Raw genomic sequence first — 23,188 nt, 5'->3', positions numbered from 1 at the left:
CTATGCAACATTAGTCCGAATGCCAGGTTTACACAAGAGCATAAAACAATTTCTTGCAAATAATTTTTTGACTACACCTTTAACGTGATTATGTTTAATTTCTCCAGTATATTGTTTACTGTTAGACATGCATACATTTTTGCTATCTGAAAGCGTTTTTAGAAATAGTACACTGTATTTGTAAGGCAATTTTACTTGACAGAACCATCAAAATGTATTGTTTTTTTTCTGGTGTTGAATTAAATAAATAGGATGCCATCATTTACTGATCAAGTATTCAATACAATTAGTTGACAAGGGTCTGTCAAAGAAGAAAGGGTTCTTGCAACGTTGAGCAATAATTGCATTCGAGTGACAGTTTATATATTTTTTTTCCTGGTCACAGGCCCTGCATCTTCTTTTTAACATGTTATTCTGGAACAAAAACAAAGACAAGAGGTTTGCTTAGATCTTTATCCATGATGCAGCCAAATACTGTGCAGAGACATCTTCTGGAAAAAACTTACCCCTAACTGTCAACTTGGTGGAGCACTCTGCTCTCCCCATGGGGTTTTCCGCTACCACCTTGTACTCGCCGGTGTCCTTGGATCCGACCCTCAGTATGAGCAGAGAGCAAACTCCGCAGGTGTTGGAGATGTAGTAATTGGTGTTGGTATTCAGGCTAATGTTGTCGCGGAGCCACGTGACATGAGGTGTCGGGTCCCCCTTTAAAGCGCAGCTCATGTAGCATTCGTATCCTTGGGGAGCACTGTGCATTTTCAGCGGGACGAGAAACTTTGGGGGGCACTGGAGATTGCAGGTTTTGGATTGCGGCATGGTCACTTTGAACTTCTCTGGAGAAAAGTGTGGATGGGAATTACCTCAGATGTTATCGTTATATGAAAATCTGTTAGTGTAGCTACCTTTCTTGACGGATAGCAGCCACTTTGGAGATTCGGAGGGTTTGGAGGAGCCCATGTCATTCTTTGCATAGACACGGAACCTGTACTCTCTGCCCGGCATTATGTTGCAGGCTGTGAACTTATTGTTAAAGATGTGATCTGCCACCGTGTTCCATGTTCGCTTGCTGGAGTCTCTCTTCATCACCATGTAATGCAACCTGTCATCACGTTTCTCGTCTGGGGAAGGCTCCCACGAAACGGTCACAGTGCCCGGAACATTTTCTTCTATTTCCACTGGGCCTGGTGGCTTTGGCTCATCTAGAATTAAAAAGAAAAAGAAAAGTTTGGTGTTTCATGAGTCGATTTATAGAAATAAAGGGTTGTAAATTAATATTTACAGTATGTTGACAATTATTGAGAGAACCATCAAATATATAAATGTAATTGATTACTACCATATAATTCAAGGCCATGTTAGCAATTTTGTTATTTCAGAGGTGTGTATGAAATCCCTTAAATATTCAGTCATTAAGAAGTAACTCCTGCTTTCAAAAAGGATGCTCCGCCCTACTCTTGATGTACGCTGTTTTGTGGTTACAAATTGTGCGCAATGGCCTTATCTAAACTCCTGAATGACTGCATTTTCATGGCATTTTAGCATCTTTTTTTCCTTTTTAAAAAAAAAAAAATTACGGCTTAGAACTGTCTCATAAAAATATTTACTGTATGACTTTACTATGTTAGTATAGTTTCACAATAGAGTCTAAGTGCATTCTAGTACAAATTTTGGGATGCTTTGTTGATGTAGGAATAAAGCTTCATCATAAATTGAGCACTCCCTGTCCAGTCATATGCAATATTCAAATCAGTGATGTGCAACTGAGCTAGAGGGAACCTCCCTTTTTCATCATTTCTAATAGGGGGGGGGGGAATCATGAACCTCCTCAATAGATTTCTTCTTTTAATGTGTTCAAAATACCTCCTCTTAATATACATACATTTGCAAATAGAGAAGATCCATTATGCAAAGCATGTCCAGTCCTCAAGGATCTCCATCTCTCCCTGATGTAACACACCTGATTCAAATGATCAGCTTACCAGCAAGCTCTGAAGAAGTTCCTGATTATTTTAATCAGGCGTGTTGCAGCAGGGAGACTTGAACAGGCAGGACAGCGGCCTGTTGGGGCTTCCTTGCATGAAAAAATAACATTCAAGGATGGCACAAAACTGAATAACAAAGCAACATTAAGTGTAAAAACTCATGAGGCATATTTTTTTTTTCACAAAAATCAACTCACTCAGAATTTATAAATTATTGAGGTTCTATATTTGTCCAGCATATCACTGTCCCAAAATATCAGTCCTATTCACTTTGTAGTGTAGGGCAGTAAAAGATCCAGTGTAAGCACAACTAAGACATGTCTGCCATCTGTTGGTGATTGGTGATATTAAAACTACAAATGACCCATGCATATTTGTAGTTTGGCACCCGCGGAGACGCATATTCAATAGTTTTTCATACTTTGCATTTTTCACATTTTTTTCTGGGATTCGTTTTCCCATTTTGTTGTTTTTTCAGAAAAAATATATTGAAGTTTATCTGCGCTTTTTTTAATGAATTCTTTGAGTTTGTAATTAAAGAACCGCAACATATATATTATTGTTTTTGGGGGGGTGTTCGATTAATCAAGGGTCTGGTCAGAGTGTTGTCGCCGGCTACCAGTTGCCAATCCCGGTTCTCAATGCTGTAGATTATGCTCAAAGTTACTATAGACCAAAAATATGCAAAATAAAAATCAACTTTAACTCACAATGCCAGGTGTGCATAATTTCGAAGTTAACTGCAGAGGCTGTCTTCGGTTTACAATAGAAATCCGCTCCTACAGGCTGATATATTCAATGTTAGGCAAGTCCCCTCTCTGTCCACTTTTTAAACTGGTTTGAAGACACATTTTTATTCTTTAGCTTTCGACTCAGCAACTGAGGGTGTAGCTGTTCTGCTGTTCCTCTGGTATCTATTGTTTGTGTTCTAATTTCCTGCTAATTTATATTACACCATACGGAAAGCGCTGTTGTGAAATGTGCTATATAAATAAAGTTGTTTTGTATTGTATATGTGCAATTTGGACACAAGTTGGCCGGTCCTGTGAAGCATTTGCGCAAGTCATAAATAGTCAAATAATTATCCAATTTGGATTCCGTTTTCGTAGAATCAGAATTGCGCCATGTATCCAATCCGCTTCCCTTACACTCACCTGTGACTCTTATTTCAACACTGAAGGTTTCTTGACCAACAATGTTCTTGACAACAATGGTGTAGACACCGGAGTCCGAGCGCTCGGCAGAAGGAATCAAGAGCTGCGATGTGCCTTCCGCGTTGCTAATCGTCACCTTTTTTGTGACCGGCACGTCATCTTTCAGCCATGTGACCTCGGGCCAAGGTGAGGCCTGCGGGGGATATAAAACCAGAATGACCTATAGATCTCTTCCAGGATGAGTCATTCTTGCTTTTCTCCATCTAAATGGCCCTCATTTCAAAAGACCATTACCTCAAAGTTCATTGTTAGTCTCGCTGAATTTCCGGCTTGCACCACCATGAAACTCTTGATCTTGGTGTCGGTGAAGCGTGGTCTCACTAGGTAATGAAAAGACCAAATGGTTTCTACTGTATTTTACACAAAATTTTGCATACAGTGAAGCTGGCACTTCGATTAGATTTAAACCGGTCCAGCAAAGGGGAAATAATAGTTATTCACCGGGAGGCGGCATAGCAAGAATGTAGTTATCCAGTTCTTGTGGTTCTCCCTCTCCTCCATCATTGACAGCGATCACTCTCACCCAGTACATGGCCATCGACTTCAAGTTTTTCACAGTGTAGAAATGTGTGGTGACTAAGTTGGAATTGCAACGATTCCATTCTGTGCTCTCCGCGGGACGAATCTCCACAAAGTATCCCTTGGCTTCGTCCTGGACCCCCTTAATGTACTTGGGTTTTACCCAAGCCAGGCATAGAGTTGTGTAGCTAGAGTCGGTCACCTTCAAATCGATGACTTTTGCTGGAGGTTCTGCAACGCACAATCCATAATCAATACAACATTTTCAGGATGATTTTAACATAACTGACCCTTAATTTCTAGTTACCGCCTACTTTTGGGATCTCTAGCAAAGACAAAGTCCGAAGGTGTGCTGAATTCACCAGCTCCGGAATTATTTATAGCTGACACACGAAATTCGTATTCCATTCCCTCGACCACATCTTTGACGGCAAACCCTTTAGCTGTGGGGTGGAAAACAACAATTTAACAAAACAAAAAAAAAAACTCAGCAACAATTAATATTGCTGAAGGACGTATTAAGTTACCTCGGATCATCTCTTCTGGCGGGTTGACTTGACCCCAAAGATTGCTTCCCTTTTTGCGCTTTTCAAGGTTGTATCCGAGAATATTGGTGCCTCCTGTGTTGGCAGGAGGAGACCAGGAGAGGTTGATGCAGTCTTTGAAGGCACTGACAACCTTCGGTGTTGATGGAGGTCCAGGGTATGCTGTGTACATAACACATCAGGATCCTTTGTTAGAAATCTAGTAGGTTTTTCTTTTCAACCAACAGGCTAAACACAGAAATATTTTAGAATTTATCTCACCCTTCTCTGGTTCACAAATATATTATTGTTTTTTTTAAACCAGAAATGCATGCAAAATTTTGTCGATGAATCTTCCCTCGTATTTTCAACTGCATGTCAGGTTTTCCAAATCGTAATGTAATAACAATGTAATATATGCAATATATTACTATATTGTGTAATATATATGAATTAAGGGTTTAGTTCAGCGCCATGTAGAATATATTTTGAAAAGTTATACCTATGAATCCCTAAAAAAAAGTTTAACTTTAACATAAAAATGAAAATAACTCAAAAACCTGACGTGCTAGAAAAAAGTTGACATTTTTTTAAAAACATCGTCAAAATTACGATTAGGGAGACATGAATCCATATCTGATTAAAATTTGCTGTTGACCAAGGGCCTAATTTTCTGAAGGCTTTCATGTGCATAAAAGGGCCCCAATTGAAAACCAAATTGTAGTTGATTTTATGTGAAATTCAGGCAAAAGTAACCCTTTTTAAAATTCTTTTTGCCACACAATACAATGTTAGTACGTTTGAAAATACCCCCCCATTCCCCCACCTAACTAACCCTCCACCCCGACACTAAGACCACAATTTCCGTACATTTTAGACACAAACATGTGAGTAAATCATCAGGTATTCCAGGAAAATGTACAAGTTCCTAAAGGGACGGTGCATTGGCCATCAAATTTTTGTGCGTAGCCCGCAGTTGTGAATATTGATTCAATGCATCCACAATAGGTCTGTTTTACCTTTTGTTCCAGCTTGAATGTCATCCGTTTCTATCAGCTCGCTGGTGCCCATTTCAGTCTCCACTCTGATGCGGTAGCAGTACCTGCGACCGTGGTCTACATCTGAGTCTCGGTATTTGGCCAGTGGACCGATGGGCCCAACCTTCTTCCAGGTGTTGCGGCCAACCTGTTGCCTCTCGAGAATATAGTTGTCTAGCTTGCAGCCGCCGATGTCTTTCGGTGGTCGCCACTTAATCTCGATTGCGGAGGAGGAAGCTTCGACAATCTCCACTGGTCCCATTGGGGGAGTGGGCTTATCTGTCAAGCAATGTTCCGGACATTCATTAGCAGAACTAAATATTTGGCACTGTTTGAAAAGACATTAGAAACTCCCAAATACCCCAAAGCCATGCAGGATTATGTTTGACATTCCCCTGTTTACTTCAGTTCAATACATACCTAGTACAATAAGTTCAGTTAAGGCCTCGGCAGTACCAAACTCATTTTTGAGCTTCAGCTTGACTTCCCCACTATCCTTTCGCTGCAGCTTGATCAGAAGCAAACGTGTGCAGCCGTCCAAAGTGTCCAGCTTGATATTGGCCTCATCCGAAAGCTCTTGCCCCTCAAGGAACCACTGAACTTTTATAGGCTCTCGTCCCATATAGGATAACTTGTAGGTTGCTTTGTGGCCCTTTTTCACCGTAACAGGAGTGATAAAGGTTTTTAGGTCCTCCGGATCAAATCTTGGTGGATCTAAAAAAAATAAATAAATAAAATCAATTTTGGAGAGATACTTTAGGCACTGTATGTATATTTTTTTTCAAACTACACAACATACAATTTTAGAACATTGCTTTTGAGCTTACCTTCAACAACCACCAAGGCCTCGGTCTTCCGTCCATCAGCTTCAAACTTATATTTTCCGGCAAATTCCTCTGGAACTTTGTGAAGTTTTAGCTTATGGTAGCTTCCTTCTTTTATAATGGTCATGCCCTCATTTGACTTGATCTGGAAGCAAATTCATTCTTATTCAAAGCTGATTAAATCCAAAACAATGATTAGTCTCCAAGACTTTACCTCTTCTCCGTCTTTGTACCAGATACCCTCACAGTCCTCGCTGCTTAGTTTACACACAAGTTCCGCCTCTTCCCCAATGATGGCTTTGCAGTCGGAGAGGCCGATGTGGAAGTGAACGCCGGGATCTGAGGATTAATCAACTGGCAAGTTAGGGAAAGTAAACAATCGCTGCAGGCCTCAGCATGTTGTGTTTATTTTATCATAGTGCATGCATTTAAAGTTGACAAATTCATCCATTTGGAGACTAATGCTCATTTGAGCGCACTTACCTCATGAATCTCTCAGCATTTCCTTTCTATTTTGTTCTACACATGCTAGAATTTCTGTTTTAATGTATTTGAAGAGGCTATGGTAGGAGAGGAGTGTGTTTGCAATTGTAGTGGTCGTCTTCGTCCTTAATTCCTTAATTCGAAAATATCTTGCTTCTCTTCATGAGTAGCGCTGATTTCCGTGGAACGTAAAATGTACAAAAACAGTTCAAGAGACAGTTGAGTTGTCCTCCATCTTGAAATGATCAAAGGCCATGTCCGGACGCAAGTGTTTCAGATATTGCCCCTAGAACACAAACGGTTGTGGCCGTTGTGTTCATTTAAGTAATTGCCCTCAACGCACTGACTCATCCTCAATTAAGATGAGAAAAGCAAGCAAGGCTGTTAACATGAATGCACACAGAGCACAAAAGCGCCCACACTGTCGGCAAACAGCACATATGAGATGGAGGTGAAAACACATACACATTAAACAGTACATTACCTCCCGTCATCAGGTCTAATTAAGACGCAGATGCATTGCGTGTAGCACACGAGCCTCCAATATGTTTCCATTCATTTGCCTATTAAAGCTGTAATTGTATGGGGTGCCCTCGCAAGTGCATCCAATTTGATTAGCATATCCCCAAGGCACTCAAAGGTGAAATACACTCCTGTTGAGAAACAATGACTGGAAAAGGTCATTTATTCAATTAGAGTTTGCACACATACTTGATGTAAAGTCTCGAAACACATTAAAAGTCATTTTCTTCTCAAATGACTTTATTATTAAAATACAAAATACTTTGCCATGCAGGAGGTAATGCAAGCGTGCGTCATCTTACCAATGATTGTCTCCTCAATCAGCGGGCCTTTTCTTACTCTAACACGCTTGGCAGCTACCGGCTGTTCTTCCTCATCACTCTCATCACCTCTCTCACTTCCTGCATGGTCCAGTGCCAATAAATCACAATCGTTAGTTTTGTTTTGCTTTGAAGTGACATCATGGTGAGTGTTATCAATCCTGTTTCTAATTGTTGATGAGTAGGAATCAAAACATAACATCCACAACACTGGTGATGTTGACATTCAGAAGTGCAATGGCAATCCGATACCAGGGTGTTAGATGGCACGCTAAATATTTCACACAGAAAGTACCATGAGAAAAAAAAATCCATGTCCTGTATTTCCGCAAATAGTGCTGAGATGAATTTATGAACAGAATAGGCATTCGTCATTGAATAATGTCATGTTGATCTCTGTTCATATCAAGTGAAATGGCAATCAAAAATACATTAAAATGGACAAGTAAAAAATAAGGCAGAACCAGCCTAGCTTGCTGGAACGTAAATGTTAAAGTCGCCATTTCCAAATAACTGATCTCACCCGTGCTAGGAACGCTACACTTTAATTGAACTGAGAGATGGTTGCTATGCTGCTGTGTTGGTTTGCAACAGCTATTTGATGAATGACTGCTAATTGAGGAAATACAGTCTTTCCATAGACAAGCGCACTAATACACAATTATGCTTAAATGCAAATTGCCATTGGGACTTGAAAACAGAACACTCGTGGTACGCTTAATGAAAGTAGGGTACCCACCAAACATGCAAACAATGCAACATCAGTGATCTGTCATGTCACCATTTTCAAGACTTCACAAACGTGATGACGATATGAGGCTTTTGTGAGAATACTTTAAACTGACCATGGCAAAATACTTTGGCGATGACACAGAGTTTACCGTTGCTACTTGGACATCAATGTTTTCATTCTCTACAGTGTGCAACCGCAGACATTTCTTACCAACATCCATGTCTTGGACGGCCCCAATATTCTCTTTGGGACAGTTTTCTTTAGTCCCAGACTTTTCACTGTTTTTCTCTGCAGTTTCCTCACCATGATCATTTCCTATTGGTGATGATAAATGGCAGCTTTATCCAGAATATCAATAATGTTCCTTAACATGCACTTGGACCGACGATACCTTCATTGGTTCCAAGTAGAGTCTTCTTGTATCAAGATATTTAAATAATTTGTGCCCTTAATTCCAAATCGTCCATGGTAAAGTCATTTACAGTAGATCTGACGCAATGTACTCTATTCTTTTAAGTATTAATAAGAGATACCCCCCTTTATTTATTCTTTTTGTTTGAATCCGCAATCTTCTCAACAAACAATCCTGGCAGACAAATTACAAGGTCACATTAAGCAACAAGGATGTCCGAGCGTAAGATTGTTACAAAACGATAACCAATCGCGAAGCAAGTTGTCTGAACAAAAACTGACCCTTAAACAAATGATGGAGAGACACAATAGACGGACTTCTGGAATGGAGAGCCGAGAATTTGCCTCTTTTTTTTCTCCTCTTCAGTCTGAATGCTGAACAGTTCATTGCTACCTGTCACAGGTCAGTCCAAACATGTCTGTCGTCGCAAAATCCACAACTCCTTTTTTTTCCCCAACCTTTAAGTCCAAATGTTTACTGTCAAATGATTTATTGGCCATGGAATTATCTTTCGCAAACTTCTATGTGGGATGTTTTTCTTTTTTTTTTTTGCAGTCTTATCCAAGACCTTCAAATTCAAGTCTGTAGAAATTATAAACCTATAAATTATTAGGGCTGCATTTAACTCATTTTGATTCTCAAATAATTTATTGTCCATGGAAATTATCTTCATTGTGAAACCTCAGATGTTTCTTACCAACAGCAGTGTCTTCTTCATCTGCAATTCGGGTCGCAATCACTTTGGGATGTTTTTCTTTTTTTCCACTTTTTGGCTGTGCGGTTCTCTCGACATGATCATTTCCTATTGGTGATAATCAATGCCAGCTTTATGCAGAACATGATTTGTTGGTTATTATTCGCTCTCATATCTCTTATTAATAGGCACTCTGACTCACAATAACAAAGGATACTTACCTTAACCTCATAACTGAGCCAAAGTCAGCACCAGTTCCGGTTTTTATTTGAGCACATTTTTAAAGAGAAAAATCAATCAATATTTAGACATAGTTGATTGATATTTTCTACTCGGTTAAATGTATATTTTTTAGGACATGGATTGTCTTTCAGAGTAATGCTGAAAATCCATGAAAAAGCAGACAGTATTACAAGGTAAGTGTCATGAATAAGCATGAGAAAGAAAACAAAAATTCAATCACAACATGAAATACAATTTTACAGGGTCTTCTAAAAATGGACTTCATTTTGTAATCATAGTAATACAACTACCAATTATTTCTCAGATTAATTTTATTTTTCAGATTATTTTTCAACAGAAAAAAAAACTAGCACAAATGTAATCTGTTACTTAATTTTAAATTAAATGTCTGTTTTATTTTATTTTTGTTCTGCTGTGGGTGAAGAATGTAATTCACTAGCAAAGAAAATGCCCTTTCTGTGCTAAAATATGCAAAACCACGGTCAAACGAGGGTGCAGTGTCCATTTTGGAGGAAATTCGGTGAGAGTACATTAACTGGAAGGCAGATTTAGACGTGGCACAAAAAAAAAAAGTTTAAAGAAGAATGCCAGAAGAAAAATTATTCTTTGTGAAGATTTTCTGAATGCTAAAATCTTTACTTGCTTGAAAATATTGGTGGGATTTTGATAAATGAATGCTTTAAGTTCCTGCATAGCCATGGGTAACCTTTCACTTTTTTTTTTTGTGTGAACTAAAAATTATTTGAAATTATACTAAACTGTTTTGGTGTCATTGTTTGTAGTACGATTTGAAATAATTAATCTAGGGAATTAAAAACGTTTTGGATGGATATTAATTTTGTTAGCCGAGGAGATGAAGTTACTGAGAAGAAGGAAGACCATGTTATTTTTTTCTTTACTAACAAACAAAATGTCATCATCATACTTACCTTTTACTGTATCTTTGATAGAGGGACAATCACCGCCTGTGACATTATCGACCTCAACTGATTCCATGAATAAGGAATTTTCCCCAGCTTCTTCGTCTTCGCTCAGCTCTCCGACATCAGCAGCGTCTTTGGTCGAAGCTCTCCTCGCATGCGCTTCCGCGCCAGCTTCCGCCTTCTTTGCCCTGGCAGCCGCTTTTGCAGCAGCCTTGGCTTCGGCGGCCTGCGCTTTAGCCGCCTGCGCCTCCAGCCGGGCGGCTTCCTCTGCAGCGTCCCGCTCCGATTGAGCCTTCTTGGCAATCTCCATCCTCTCCTCCATTTCTTTCTGGTACCTTTCCTGCTGCTCCTTGGCAATCCTCAGCAAGTCTTCGTCATTGCACCCTCCAGCAATAGTGTTTTTCCGAGCAGCTTTCTTTCCTTTGCTGCTACCCTCTTTATCCGCTGGGGGATTTAAAACGTATTAATAGATTATACCTGAATTGTTTTGTCAAGAGGATCCACTTTTGGATTTCACCAAACTTCCGGGTCATGGAAACATGATCAATTGTACATTAAAATCACTTGCAAATTTTCAGATTCTTACTCAAAAATCAAAGAACATAAATCAGTCAATTTTAATGATTTAGATTTTTGATTGCTATTTGAAAATGGCAAAAAAAAAATTCACACATTATTTCTCACCTTCAACCACAAGCCAGGCATTGCACGATTTGATGCCCACCACTGCGGCGTAGATGCCAGCATCCAGTGGCAAGCAATCGCGTATGATCAGCTTGTGGATGAGCTTGTCTTCCGAGACGCTGATTTCAAACTTTTCTCCATTTGACAGTAGCGCATTCTTGCCGAACCACTTGATCTCATTCAGAGGTGCAGTTAGGACGCATATAAAGAGTGCATCTTGCCGTTCATCCGCCTTGACCTCTTGGATTTTAACAGCAAAGTCGACATCAGGTCCTGGAGATTTATGTAAAACACAGAAAAAAACAAAAGATTATTATTAGAGTTGTTATCATTCTACAAAAATAGCCAATTAACCAAGGTTTAATCAAACTACTGCATTAGTGTAACAGATAGATCTATCTTTAATGCAATAGTCATGCCAGCGGGGATAATACATTTTAGAGGTGACTTGTAACTGTTACGCATGGTTACTTGTGAGCTGAGTTCAATAAACGAGATGTTACTTCCCAACGAAAAGTGTTTGGCAGGTCACAAAAATGCAACAGATTCATGGTTGCAATTGTAGTAGTGAAGCAGTATGAGTTTTAGTAATATTCCATAGCAGTAACTCACCACCTGGTCTAAAATATATCACAATCTTGATGGTGTACCTTTAAAGTCGGCAGTGAAAAGAGTGGCACCCTCCACGTCCATGGAGTAGAGCCCGCTGTCGTGTTTTTTGCTAACTTGCTTCAGAGAATGTTTTATTTCATCACATTCTTCTTTTGTGAAAGCGACCATTTCACCGTCCTGCGGTTGTTACACAGACACACAAACGCACACGCAAAAATCAAGTGTGAAATTAACGCATTTACTGTCGTGGATGTAAACTGGAATCCAACCGTTCACTGCCTCAGACGAATATATTCGACAAGTAAGGCGTGGTAGATGGTCTCACCCAGGTTGTCTGTGAAATTCAGATTTGTTAACCACTGGAAAGACTAACAAATCCCAGTGGATAGTTGCATTGGATCAATTTTGATTCATCATTCATTCAGATTAGCACAGATTTTGAAGTGAAGATGAAGAATAGGGAGGAATCCCGGCTTGTCACGTCAATTATGAGAGAAAGAAAGGCCAACAAGTTGGAAAGCGGAATAAGCTTATCCACCTCACACTTGAATATAGTCTGTATATGTATGGTATCAGAAGAATACTGTTTGTGTCATGATAGTTAGTAGAAAGTGTTATGTTGCAATCTTGCAAAGCAAGACGCAGTTCAATGTGTCAATGTTCAACTCAAGCCATGCGATGAGCCAGTGTCACTCCCGGTGCGTTTCGTAGTTGTATCTCTGCAAAGAAATTATTAATTTTCCATCAAAAACCCTTTGGCAGTCCATTTTTGATTTAGGTGTCACAAAATCCCAAAATACTTGCGTCAAAGTCACAATTCTGCTTGGTATGTTTCTTTTCACAAAAAACTTGTGTGCTCTGTTTTTTGGTCAGAAACCTTTTTTTGGTGCAAACCAACCCACGTTGTATTGATTACCAAAGAACGGAAATAGTTATTTGAAAAAGAAAAACAACAAATAAATTGTTATCATCGAAGTAAAAGAAGAGTGTACTCATTCTTTTGGTCACATAATGTTTTGTGGGTCGTGTAATCAGTAAAAATGCTGTAAAACGTCTTGCAATAAATGAGTTAAGAACTTCAACCTTTTGCGAATGCCAACGTCTCACCTTGTAAAGGAATATTTTACTATTCAGTTCTTTGAGCTCCAAGTCCAAGTCAATTGTTGATTCATTGTTGTCTTCCTCGATGTGTTTCAGAGCATCGATGTGTGAAACAAACTACAGCACGGGAAAAACAAGTAGTACGTAATTAAAGCTACGAGCAGAGATGAATCCCTTGTACCTCCTTTTTATGGCGACTATGGAAGGAATCATCAAAGTTGGCGCCAACCTCTGTCCAGATCGAAAAGCGAAGGGAAAAAAAGTGTCTCACTCTAGTGCGGTGATTCTCGACGTCTCTGCCTGGGAAATTATCCAACTTAACTTAAATGGCCTGAAAGGTTATGTATTTAATATTAAATAATGTACATTGTCTTTGTTCATCTTTGTATGCTGTGTCTTCATAGTGACTGCCAGAAAAGAATGGTCCACCACAAAGCTGGGAAACTTGACTCTTTTTTCCCGGTCAGTCCGCCGCCCTCCAGCCGCGATCTGGTTAGCCTTCCGGCCTCGACCTCGACCTTATTCATAAAAAAGCGTCCGTGCATGACGCCGCCGCGGCAGAGACGCGAACGGCAGAGGTTTATTCAAAGATCATTGTTTGTGTAAGAAGAGACATCAGCAATGTTCAGGCGTGCCTGTATTTCCTTATTCTGACATCATGTAACCCGCGACTCCCACCTGCTACTGCGGCAAACCATTACAAGAGGGGGGGCGCAATACCGCAATCCCCATTATCTGGCTAATTTGCTCTTCAAATTCGCTTAAATTATTGTGAGCTTATTATGGTGGTATGTGTTTTGTCAAACCAAAGTGGGTTAACGGTTTGACTTCCTTTCTGTTCGCTCTGTCTGTTGTATTGCCCCCGCCCCTGAAATGGTAAATCCCAGGAGCAGGTCGGAGGCGCGGGTTTCGTGATATCTTAGAATTTCTACATACACCAAAAGTTGGTAGTGCCCTTTTGACGCATCCGGAGGCAGTTTTTGAGATGACCGGTTAGCCCCCTCGTGAACCAATCACATGCACGAGGTACGATTCCTGGGCCGGACTAAAATCTACCTCCGGCCTTCTCTAATCAAACCTTTTTAAAATTTGTCAATGCAGCCATGGAATTCACCTCAAATGTCTGCCTCAACCCCAATTTCAATTTCATGGACACATCTTAGTAGACTTCCATATTGTGAGAAACATGCCCACCCATTTTCATGTTGATCTGTGAATTGGGTTTTTTTTTTTTCAACATTCTGTGTGTTGACGACTCCTAAAATACATCCAATCGCCACAGGATACACGCACTTGCAAATATTGCTGAGTTTTGTTGAGGAGGCCCTCTAAAAGGAGGAAGAATAATCATAAACAGAAATTCCAAATGGGCCAGATGAACCACCTGTGTACAAAAAACAGATCAGCAGTATATTTACAATGGAACGAGATGATGAGTCATGTACCTCTGCAATGTCGATGCCTTGTTCTTGTTTCATCTGCTTCAGTTTCTTTAACATCCCGCGGAAATTGGTGATACCGTATTCAGCACAGATGCGCTCGTAGTCTTTCTTATCGGCATTCATGAGGATTTCCCAGACCTTCTCTTCTGGTGTCATCACCTTTTCCACTTTCACTTCCACCTCAGGAGTGCTACAACAAGAAATCCCCCGTGAAACCTTTTTTTTATGCTAACCTGACAAAAACTTGTGGACAAACTTACTAACCGTTTTTTAAGCTTTTTGCGAAGAAAGTCTGGTATTTCTGGACAGGACGGGAAAGACACAAAGATCACTCAACCATGATTGTCTTTTGAAACAATCCACACCCGTGCTCTTTCTTTGAAAATGGTGGTTATGTGAAGGGAAATCAGAGGTTTTGCCTATTTGGATGTCGCTATTCACAAATTCACTTCTGCACAATAATTTATTTTTTTGTCCTCAGCTACTTTCTAATAATAATAATTAAAAAAAACACTCACCTGTTCTTTCTGTGACACCCTAATATGCGACAAACTAGTGCCAGGACCCTGGCAAATTCTGCAAAGTCAAATGTCTAATGGCTGAGTTTAACCTGGGTTGTTAGTGGAAGATACTGAGAGATTTGGCTGCATTTGCCATGCACCGAACGACAGTGGGTGTGGGGGTTGTTGGTAAAATGGAATTGGATGTTTGACAGTCACCGTCATGCACTGAATGTTATTGTCGTGCCCAGTGCGAAGACTTGCTTAATTCTTGCGCTAAATGCAGTCTAGTGCATTCGTGGTGTTGATTTCTTTTTTTGCAGACGTGCGGGACTGAACACAGCGGACTTAATTCCCAGCAATCAAATCTTCTCCTCTCACCTCCTTTATAGGAACAGACCGGGCAAAATTCCGTGTGTATAAAAGCCACTACACAGCAATCCGCCATCGGCTGTCGGAAAGTTGTTACACGTTGTCTGTTTGGTGTAGAGAACAATGTCGTAAAGTCGAAGCTATTGTTGGGGAATCTGGGGGGCCTGTTCGGCAGGTTCAACATGTTGAATCGGGTTGTGCTGTCAATACAAATGATCACTGTGATTGGCTGTTAGCTAGCGAATCAGTGCATTGGACTAGAACAGGAAGTGACGAAAATGGTGGAAATTGAAGCTACTTCTCCAGAACTAAATCAATTTTGCTCATATTCACATCTTCCGTATGGACGTAATGGCTGGCTGGACAGAAGATCGCAAAGACGAAGTTATCACTCATTCGCGAAAGACAACCGTTATTTGACATTCCTGTGAATCGCTACCCGGTGAATATCGCCACCAATGGCCTAGAGAGGTACTACTTCCTCACGCATGTGCTGAAGGTCCGGAGTAGTTGCCGTCTCCATCGGCTTTTGCGGCGTGTGCTTTCATCATTTTTCAGTCAGACGTGCCGACTTTAAGGCCGACGCGCCGACTTCAAGGCCGACGCGCCGACTTTAAGGCCAACGCGACAGTTGGCCAGGACGGCCGACGTCGGATTTGTGTGTAGGGCTTTAAAGATGCAAACATCAATGACGGTTTAAGCCGATAAATTATCATCATTTTGAATGACTGAATGAATGTTTTTTTTTAATATGGAGAATTAAAAAAATTGGACCGATTCACATAGTTCCTGTGACGTATGACATGTTGTACATTAGACTCTTCATTTCACACTCATTTTTCGGTCTGTTGTGCTATAAAAATGCTGTATGGCGTCGGAAAGTATTCCCATAATTTCAATATCACTCCTACCATCAAGTTTCATGTTCTACTTGAAGAGCATAAATAAGAGACCTTGGCAGCGCAATGGCTAACAATACCGACTAAATCTGTGGCAAGAAACGCGCCCACATCATTGTGACTTCAATTATGGAGGCGTTTGCATCAGTAGGGGATGGCCACTTGAGTAGCGATAATGAGGAGAACCACAACCCGGCTTGTGGGCGCTGTGGTTTTGCACATAAAACATCTTGACAGAGTGCATACAGGATTTAAAATAGGGTTTTGTGCTTTGCAAGAGGAAGAGGTAAGCAAATGTATTGCTGAAGTACGGAAAATAAATCAATCACACCAATAAACATGGGGCAGCCAGCAACTGTTTAAAAGCCTTTTTTTTTTTGTTTGTAACTCACTTTTTGCCATATGTATCTTTTTTCAGACAGACTTCTTAAAATGTCACTCTACTATGAAAATGCATTTGTTGAATCAGCAAACGATTTTATGTCATGAGAACGATCGCTACCCCAGAGCGACGAATGGCAATCCCTAAAACTTAAATATTTGTCTTCTTTAAAAGTGTGATGCATGAACTTATCGTTGCAATGTTTGTCCTAAAGAAGATGCAGCACATTTGTCATTTTTGTGACAATGTACTCCAGTCTTACCGTCCCCATATGTCTTTTGAAGTTCCTTGGCTTTAGAGAATCCCACTGAAAACAAATAATGAACAGAAAACATTTTCGTATTCACAAAGGCTCTTATAATCCACTGTTGCAATGTCCTAAATACCCTCAATAACGTTCAGGACGGCGGTGCAAACGGCTCGTCCGTAATCATTTGTTGCAAAACACTTGTAGGTGTCGGCATCCTCTGGGGCTACCTTGGGAAACTGATCAAAAGGCACTTTTTATTATCATTGAAAATGTATTTGTTTTGGCACCGTTCATACATTTTGATTAGCGCCATACCTCCAGAGTATGCTCGTGCGACGACTCGCTGTAGTTTTGCCGGCAGGTGTCCGGGTGAAAAACAATTTCTCCTTTCGCTCGGGTCCATGTGACGTTGGGTTTTGGATTACCCACTACTATCGCTCTGAATAATGTAGTTTTTCCTGGGATGTATGATGAAACATGTCATTAGTAAAGATGACCATGCCGTTGTTTATTCCTAAAGAGTTTGATGCTAACCTTCTTGAATTGTAATTGCGATGGGTTTACGGGAAAAATCGGGGGTTGTCATTCCCTCTGGAAGTTCCGCCTCAAACTGTGTTATCATGACCCCCGGCACTTTAGACTTCTTCCTGATTCCTAATCCAATGGGGAACAATATTAACAATGAGACACAGTACGAATAAAGTGTTAAGGATATTGGGCTTTGGAGTGAAATTTTAGAATAAACCTCAATTCACTGAAACCTTAATTTGATCTTCTCTAAGCTTTTAAATGTTTTTTTTCCCCGTTTATTAATATGAGTTGTTCATTATTTCTGGTTTTGAGGTTAAAGCTAATAATTTATTTCGGGTGGTCCAAATTAAAATTACATCTAAATCTACACGAATATATCTCTTTCGAACGCAAAATGAGAATTCAAGAAAATAACTTCCAATAATCCCAACATTTTTACTTCTTATTTTCAACTCTAAAATTCCACTAGTGTGGTAAGTTTTATCATTTGGGAAGAATCTCTCGAGTAGAAATCTCTTTAACTCATAAACTCAAATAATCTCTTGATGCCCACTTTAAAAGGGTTATCAGTCAATCTCAATGATAAATTGTATGACCTCAACCTGAGGCACCTGTACAGATGAAGAAAATTAGCATATTGGAATTTTAATTTCAAGCACAATCAAAGCAACAGTATAACAGCAGCGACTTTAAAAGAAATCATGTGCACACATACATGACGACGAGTATGCGATAATTATTCATTGGATTCAATGGAGATGCTGCTGTTTGTAATAAAATGTCTATGGCACTTCTTGAAATAAAACCTTTTTTTTGTTGTTTTTACATTCGACGTTTATTTTTTTTCAAGGTAAAGGCCATTGAGCAGCGAAGGTTTTTAGAGGGCAGCGAATTTTGGGTCTTGTCAGGCCTCGTAACCTCGTATACGTGTTCGCAGATAGCTGCCTGACTGTTACATCCTTCCAATTTAAAAGAAAAAAAATGTGGAATGTAGATTTTGCGAATCAGCTCCCTGTTAAAAATTCACAAGTTGTACATTAACATGAGACATTACCACTTTGATTTTAAAAGTTTAGATTAAGTCAAATTAAGTTTCCCATAAAGTGCATAGTTCATTTTTGATTGATTACAAGATTTCACATGGAAGCCAAATATCCTAAGATTTTTGTGAGTATTGAATCCACAAAGAAAATTGATGAAGGTGATTAAAAGAGTAGGGGAAATGGAAAATGAAGTAAGCATTTGTGAGTATAATTGTGAAGCGGTGTTGGGGGATGAAGTGAGCCCTGTGCTAAGAATAACAGTAATTACCGTTTCAGCAGCAAGAAGGTTACGGTAAGTAACACAAGATACAGGCTTGCCTCAAGAAAGATTGGCAGAAGGGAACAAATTGACGCCCAAACTCATTTTCACCTTACATTATTTATTGACGGCATGCCTACTTTTTGGTTGGAAATTTTGTTGCTCTTCTTTCAAAAGCCCCTCCCCCAATTCATATTCTAAGTACGCAACATGTCATTACAGCTTTCCTGACAGCCCTGTAACACCGTGCCCTCCCATCACATAATGAGCAATTCACTTTGTAAGGCCAACAGAAGGGTCAAGAAATACTGTTTGTGCAGTGTTTCTTCTGCATCATCTAGTTTAACAATACACAAACTTCCATTGTGCTTTTTATTTTAACAACAGTTAAAATAAAACTATTATTCTTTTTAACAAATCCCCGGCGAGATTTGTTAATCAATATACACATTAAAATATGGACATAAACGTGCTAGTTTATGACATATTTATAAGCACTGGCATTAGCTGTGTTGTATCCTTAAAGGGGAAGTCAACCCCAAATTTTACTTTGCAAGAATATGTTCATAACAATCTGATTAAGATTGCGTTTGCGGAATATAATAAGTTAAGCAGGAAAATCTACCCGTTTATAGGCATCTCAGACGGCGGCCATTTCATCATGTCTGTCGACTGAAAGTGACATCACAGTTGCTTAGGGCTAGGATAACGAGCAATCATGGCTCAGCTTCAGAAAACAGGTGAACTGTGATTGGTCGTTACCTGAGTGTCTGTGAAGTCATTTTCAGTCGACAGACGTGACAAAATGGCCGTCCCCTGAGATGGCTAAAAACGGGTGGATTATTTTGCTTAGTATTCCACAAAAACAATATTAAGCAGAATGCCATGTTGAGACCAGTGAAGGCACATTTGTTTGTGCAGCCTTTTTTGGGGTTGACTTCTCTTTTAATGTTTTTAAGAATTGTAGACATTGTTTACAGGGGTTAGTGTATTGTTTTAAGATAATTAAAAAAAAAAAAAAAAACTTTTTTTTTTTCTTCAAGCAGACTGCAACTTCTAATAGGAGCTCATTGCCCTTTCTTCCACAGCGAAATGATGCTCAAAAGCATTAATAAGGCCTCATTTGTCAGTTAAATGAAATTTAAAGTCTACCGTAGCCCAATGATTCCTACCAACTCTGCTGCGATAGATCATTAAGAGCCATCTGGTAAGTTAATCAATTTCACTTAAATTGGTCCAAAAAAATTTTCATGTTCCTCATGTAAAAAATATCCATGTTCATCTATCCAGGCAGGTGACATATAATAAAGGCAAAACAATTAAAAGCTCTTCCATTAAATGACAGAAGGTGCCATAAACCTGTTAATCCACCTGTTGACATCCATTCATACGACACAATTATGATTATCAATTATCATGATTTAAGTAAATATATTTTTATTTATTCAGCCTGGGCTGGATGAGGGTTGAGAAACACTGCTGTAGTCTATTATGGTAACCAAATGGATGTACTCAATATCGCAATGTGGTGTTGCAAAGCAATAAACAGCTGTTCGCACACTGTGATTTTGAGTAGTGCAAGGAAAATTCATGAACATGCCGCAAAAGACTGACTATATATTTCCATGGAAATATATGTTGGCCTATTAATATAAACCTGCAAGCTGAAGCCAGGCGTTCAGTCTGTGAGACACAGTCACAACACGCAAGAATAGTTCAGGAGCGATCTGACATGTCAAAGAAGTTTCATATGACTAATTTCAAACTATTGAAACGTAAAGATGTTCCGATTATGTACTCAGAGAGCGCAATTAACCACTTAGATTTGGTGACTTGTACAATTTCAAAGGCGCCAGAAGGCATCAAAATCAAATCATCTCACCATAAAGCAAACATGTCAGTTAAACACAGCACCCCCGAGCAGCACCAGCAGCCGTTAGCATGTATTCATTCAAAGATTGGCGGAAATTCGAAAAGAAAAGAACCCATTGCTTGAAAACCACATCATACATGCGACCAACCAACATGGAGACATGCGCTTACACAGAGTGAATTGTTTGTGGAATTTTGCTCGGCCTTGCACGCCGCATACCTTTGTCGTCCGCTTGACCTCTCTCAGAAGTGTCGACTTAACACGCAATGGGATCGCAGGAAAAGGAACAGGAAAGTTTAGCATGAATCCCGAAAAAAAGTGCCACACCGCGGTGGGGCTTTGGCAGGATTGTGGACTCATAGAACATATTGCACAGACGTTCCCCGAGAATGGGATGCACAGAAACAAAAACGCTATTCGGAAGACATCAGACATACAATGGTTAGTCACAAAGTAATGAACATGGTGTCAGCGATGAGGCTTTGGATGAACGCCATGTTCAAGATCTCACCAGGTGATTTCTTGTAAGTGCTTGAGAGAAAATGACTTACTTTGTGTAATAAGCAATTTTTGTCCCAGCAATTTCTGCCTCATTCCATTCCCCCCCCCCCCCAACACTCCAACACTCATTCAGTCTTTGTGGAATCGCCGTCCCCAGCAGTGAGGAGTTTTTTTTTTGCTTTCAGCATCCTTATTAAGAGCACCAGATGCAGATGAATTTGTGTCTTTTCTGGAAACTTTCTTGTATCGTAAAAGAAGGGTTTCACAGCATACACTTCTTGGAGATGCGTTGTTAAATGTGGATCGCATTAAAAAAAAAAAACAACAAAAACAATCACAGCTCATCAACTTGTTTTAGGATGTTTGTTCCAAAACTACAAACAAAAAGTCTCTTCTTGACGTCATTCTTCGTTTGAGGAATCAAACAAGTTGATGGTGCAAAAACTGTGCTTTGATCCAAAAAAGATGTAGCACTCTTCAGCTTTGATGACTGTCGTGCGTTGTTGTTATTTTGTCCTCAGATGAGCAGATCCTGTGAAACACTGTTCAAAAGATGGACTACCGACACACAAACAACCGTGACTGATCCAGCCTGGAGAGCGTGTCCTTCGTACTGCACTTACCCTTCTGCCCGGCGGCAGTTTGATCGGTACCCTTTGACTTTTTCCACATCTTGACGTTTGGCGATTTCCAAGGAGTCTGTCAAGGAAAAAAATGGAAGGATATCGTCAACTTGTCTTTCGGTACTGTCATTACTGAGAATGTTTTTTTTTTTTTAATTTTCTATAGGTAGAATTGATTCATACACTTTAAAAAATTTGCCTTAAAAAAATGTCGAACACATTACTGTAAGCACGATTACCTTCCAGTAGAACAGGAAAAGTTGACTTGGCAACATTTCTTAAAGCAGGTAAATATTAAATCAGGGCAATTTCTAATTCTCTTCAAAACTTGCAATGAATCTGTGTAGCCAGTGAGGGTCAGTAGCATGAGGCGAATTACAGTTTCAAATTAGTGCCTCCCTTCAGGAATCCCTGCGTCAGGAAGTGTTAATTCGGTGAGGCACTTGTTGAGGCCTTAAATAAACAAGGTGAAGATCTCCCAGGCTTAGTATTGCACCACAGACTCTTTTAAAGTCTCGTAATGTCAGTGCACTTACATTTGATAACTAATCATCCTGTCCGTACAACATCTAAATAGTCACGAGACCATTTATATTCCGATGAATTCCACAGCTATAAAGCAATATTAGATTTACGGGAACCCAGAGTCACAAAGCACGGCATGCGTCATTCCGTGTCATGACTATTTATTAGCGTTCGTGAAAGCATTTTAGCGACGCTAACCTTCCCGCTAAACAATGACACTTCGAGTGTTGTTGCAGCTATCTATAGATTTGGCCAAACAACTGATTATGTTCATTTGAGTAGGGGAGTGGATGTGGAACTTGACATGAAAAGCTTACACCTTAAAAGTCAGTGTGATTACCATTGCTTATGGATTTCCAACTCGTAAACTTTGTAAATCGGTGCACTTGTAGCACTGATTAGGGAGTTCTGTACCTTCAGTGGCAACATTAAGCCACTTTTCAAGTCAGAACACGCAGTGGGCCCTCACTAACCTATGCTAATTTTGTAGCTAAGTTATTTACAGCAAATATTTGTATCAAAAGCATTTTGAGGCCATAAATGCAAAACAATGCATTAAAAAAAGAGGTACAGTAATAATAGAGAGGGACTTTCGAGGGACAACTTCTTATACTCCAACAAAAACAAGTTCATTGCGCAACATTTGTTTCAGGCTGCAGTACCCCCACAACCCTTGCGAAGAGATATGGATGGATTTTTTTTTTTTTAATCACAAGGGGTTTCTCGGTTCATTCCTTTGGCGGTGACAGAACCCAAAATTACTCAAAAATCGGAACTCACTGTGTTATAAGAAAAAACACTTCCAGGGCATGAATATATGCGTGAAATACATTTCCTGCAATGCATTTTGGAGGAACACAACTCGCCTTCTGTGAATGTTTTATTTCTAGTTGGATAAACGTGCAGATGTGCAGTGTGGTTGGCCTCTTGCAGCAATACTGGATCTTGTTTGAAAAACATATTCAATGAATAGAAAACATGCTGCTAGAAAAATGTAGCTTGGCAGTGGGATGCTTTTCATTAAATGCACTCCCCTTTTTACATTTAAGTGTTTGGCTGAGGCTCCCATCTTTTCATAACAACATATTTCTTTAGGTGCAGTGCAGGCAAAAATATTTGCCAGCCTCTTTAGTTTTGGATCCAATAATTTTATTATTTTCA

At 39.7% G+C, this 23,188-nt stretch overlaps 1 protein-coding gene across 1 annotated transcript in view; it reads right to left on the bottom strand.

Annotated features, from left to right (window-relative positions):
- Positions 1-250: 250 nt before the first annotated feature.
- The window catches only part of LOC148327707 (immunoglobulin-like and fibronectin type III domain-containing protein 1), a 35,647-nt gene continuing 12,709 nt past the window's right edge, over positions 251-23,188 (bottom strand). Inside the window, exons 3-28 of the mRNA XM_088309991.1 lie at positions 21,503-21,578; positions 17,207-17,326; positions 16,988-17,130; positions 16,809-16,908; positions 16,685-16,729; positions 14,534-14,570; positions 14,273-14,459; positions 12,834-12,944; positions 11,765-11,903; positions 11,115-11,387; positions 10,437-10,874; positions 9,268-9,372; positions 8,228-8,473; positions 7,408-7,650; positions 6,315-6,439; positions 6,104-6,245; positions 5,697-5,990; positions 5,259-5,555; positions 4,243-4,422; positions 4,030-4,158; positions 3,638-3,946; positions 3,431-3,516; positions 3,137-3,329; positions 903-1,199; positions 507-833; positions 251-414 (exon numbers count right to left, since the gene is read on the bottom strand). Of these exons, the coding sequence (XP_088166117.1) occupies positions 410-414; positions 507-833; positions 903-1,199; positions 3,137-3,329; positions 3,431-3,516; positions 3,638-3,946; positions 4,030-4,158; positions 4,243-4,422; positions 5,259-5,555; positions 5,697-5,990; positions 6,104-6,245; positions 6,315-6,439; positions 7,408-7,650; positions 8,228-8,473; positions 9,268-9,372; positions 10,437-10,874; positions 11,115-11,387; positions 11,765-11,903; positions 12,834-12,944; positions 14,273-14,459; positions 14,534-14,570; positions 16,685-16,729; positions 16,809-16,908; positions 16,988-17,130; positions 17,207-17,326; positions 21,503-21,551 (4,620 nt within the window). The 5' untranslated portion in view covers positions 21,552-21,578 and the 3' untranslated portion in view covers positions 251-409. The remainder of the gene's footprint in view (positions 415-506; positions 834-902; positions 1,200-3,136; positions 3,330-3,430; positions 3,517-3,637; positions 3,947-4,029; positions 4,159-4,242; positions 4,423-5,258; positions 5,556-5,696; positions 5,991-6,103; positions 6,246-6,314; positions 6,440-7,407; positions 7,651-8,227; positions 8,474-9,267; positions 9,373-10,436; positions 10,875-11,114; positions 11,388-11,764; positions 11,904-12,833; positions 12,945-14,272; positions 14,460-14,533; positions 14,571-16,684; positions 16,730-16,808; positions 16,909-16,987; positions 17,131-17,206; positions 17,327-21,502; positions 21,579-23,188) is intronic.

The sequence above is a fragment of the Idiotropiscis lumnitzeri genome, chromosome 11 (assembly GCF_059441095.1).
Source record: "Idiotropiscis lumnitzeri isolate Australia: NSW breed Sydney's pygmy pipehorse chromosome 11, RoL_Ilum_1.0, whole genome shotgun sequence".
Lineage (NCBI taxonomy): Eukaryota > Metazoa > Chordata > Actinopteri > Syngnathiformes > Syngnathidae > Idiotropiscis > Idiotropiscis lumnitzeri.
Note: the sequence above shows the minus strand (reverse complement) of the source record. Positions and strands in the feature narration are given on the sequence as shown.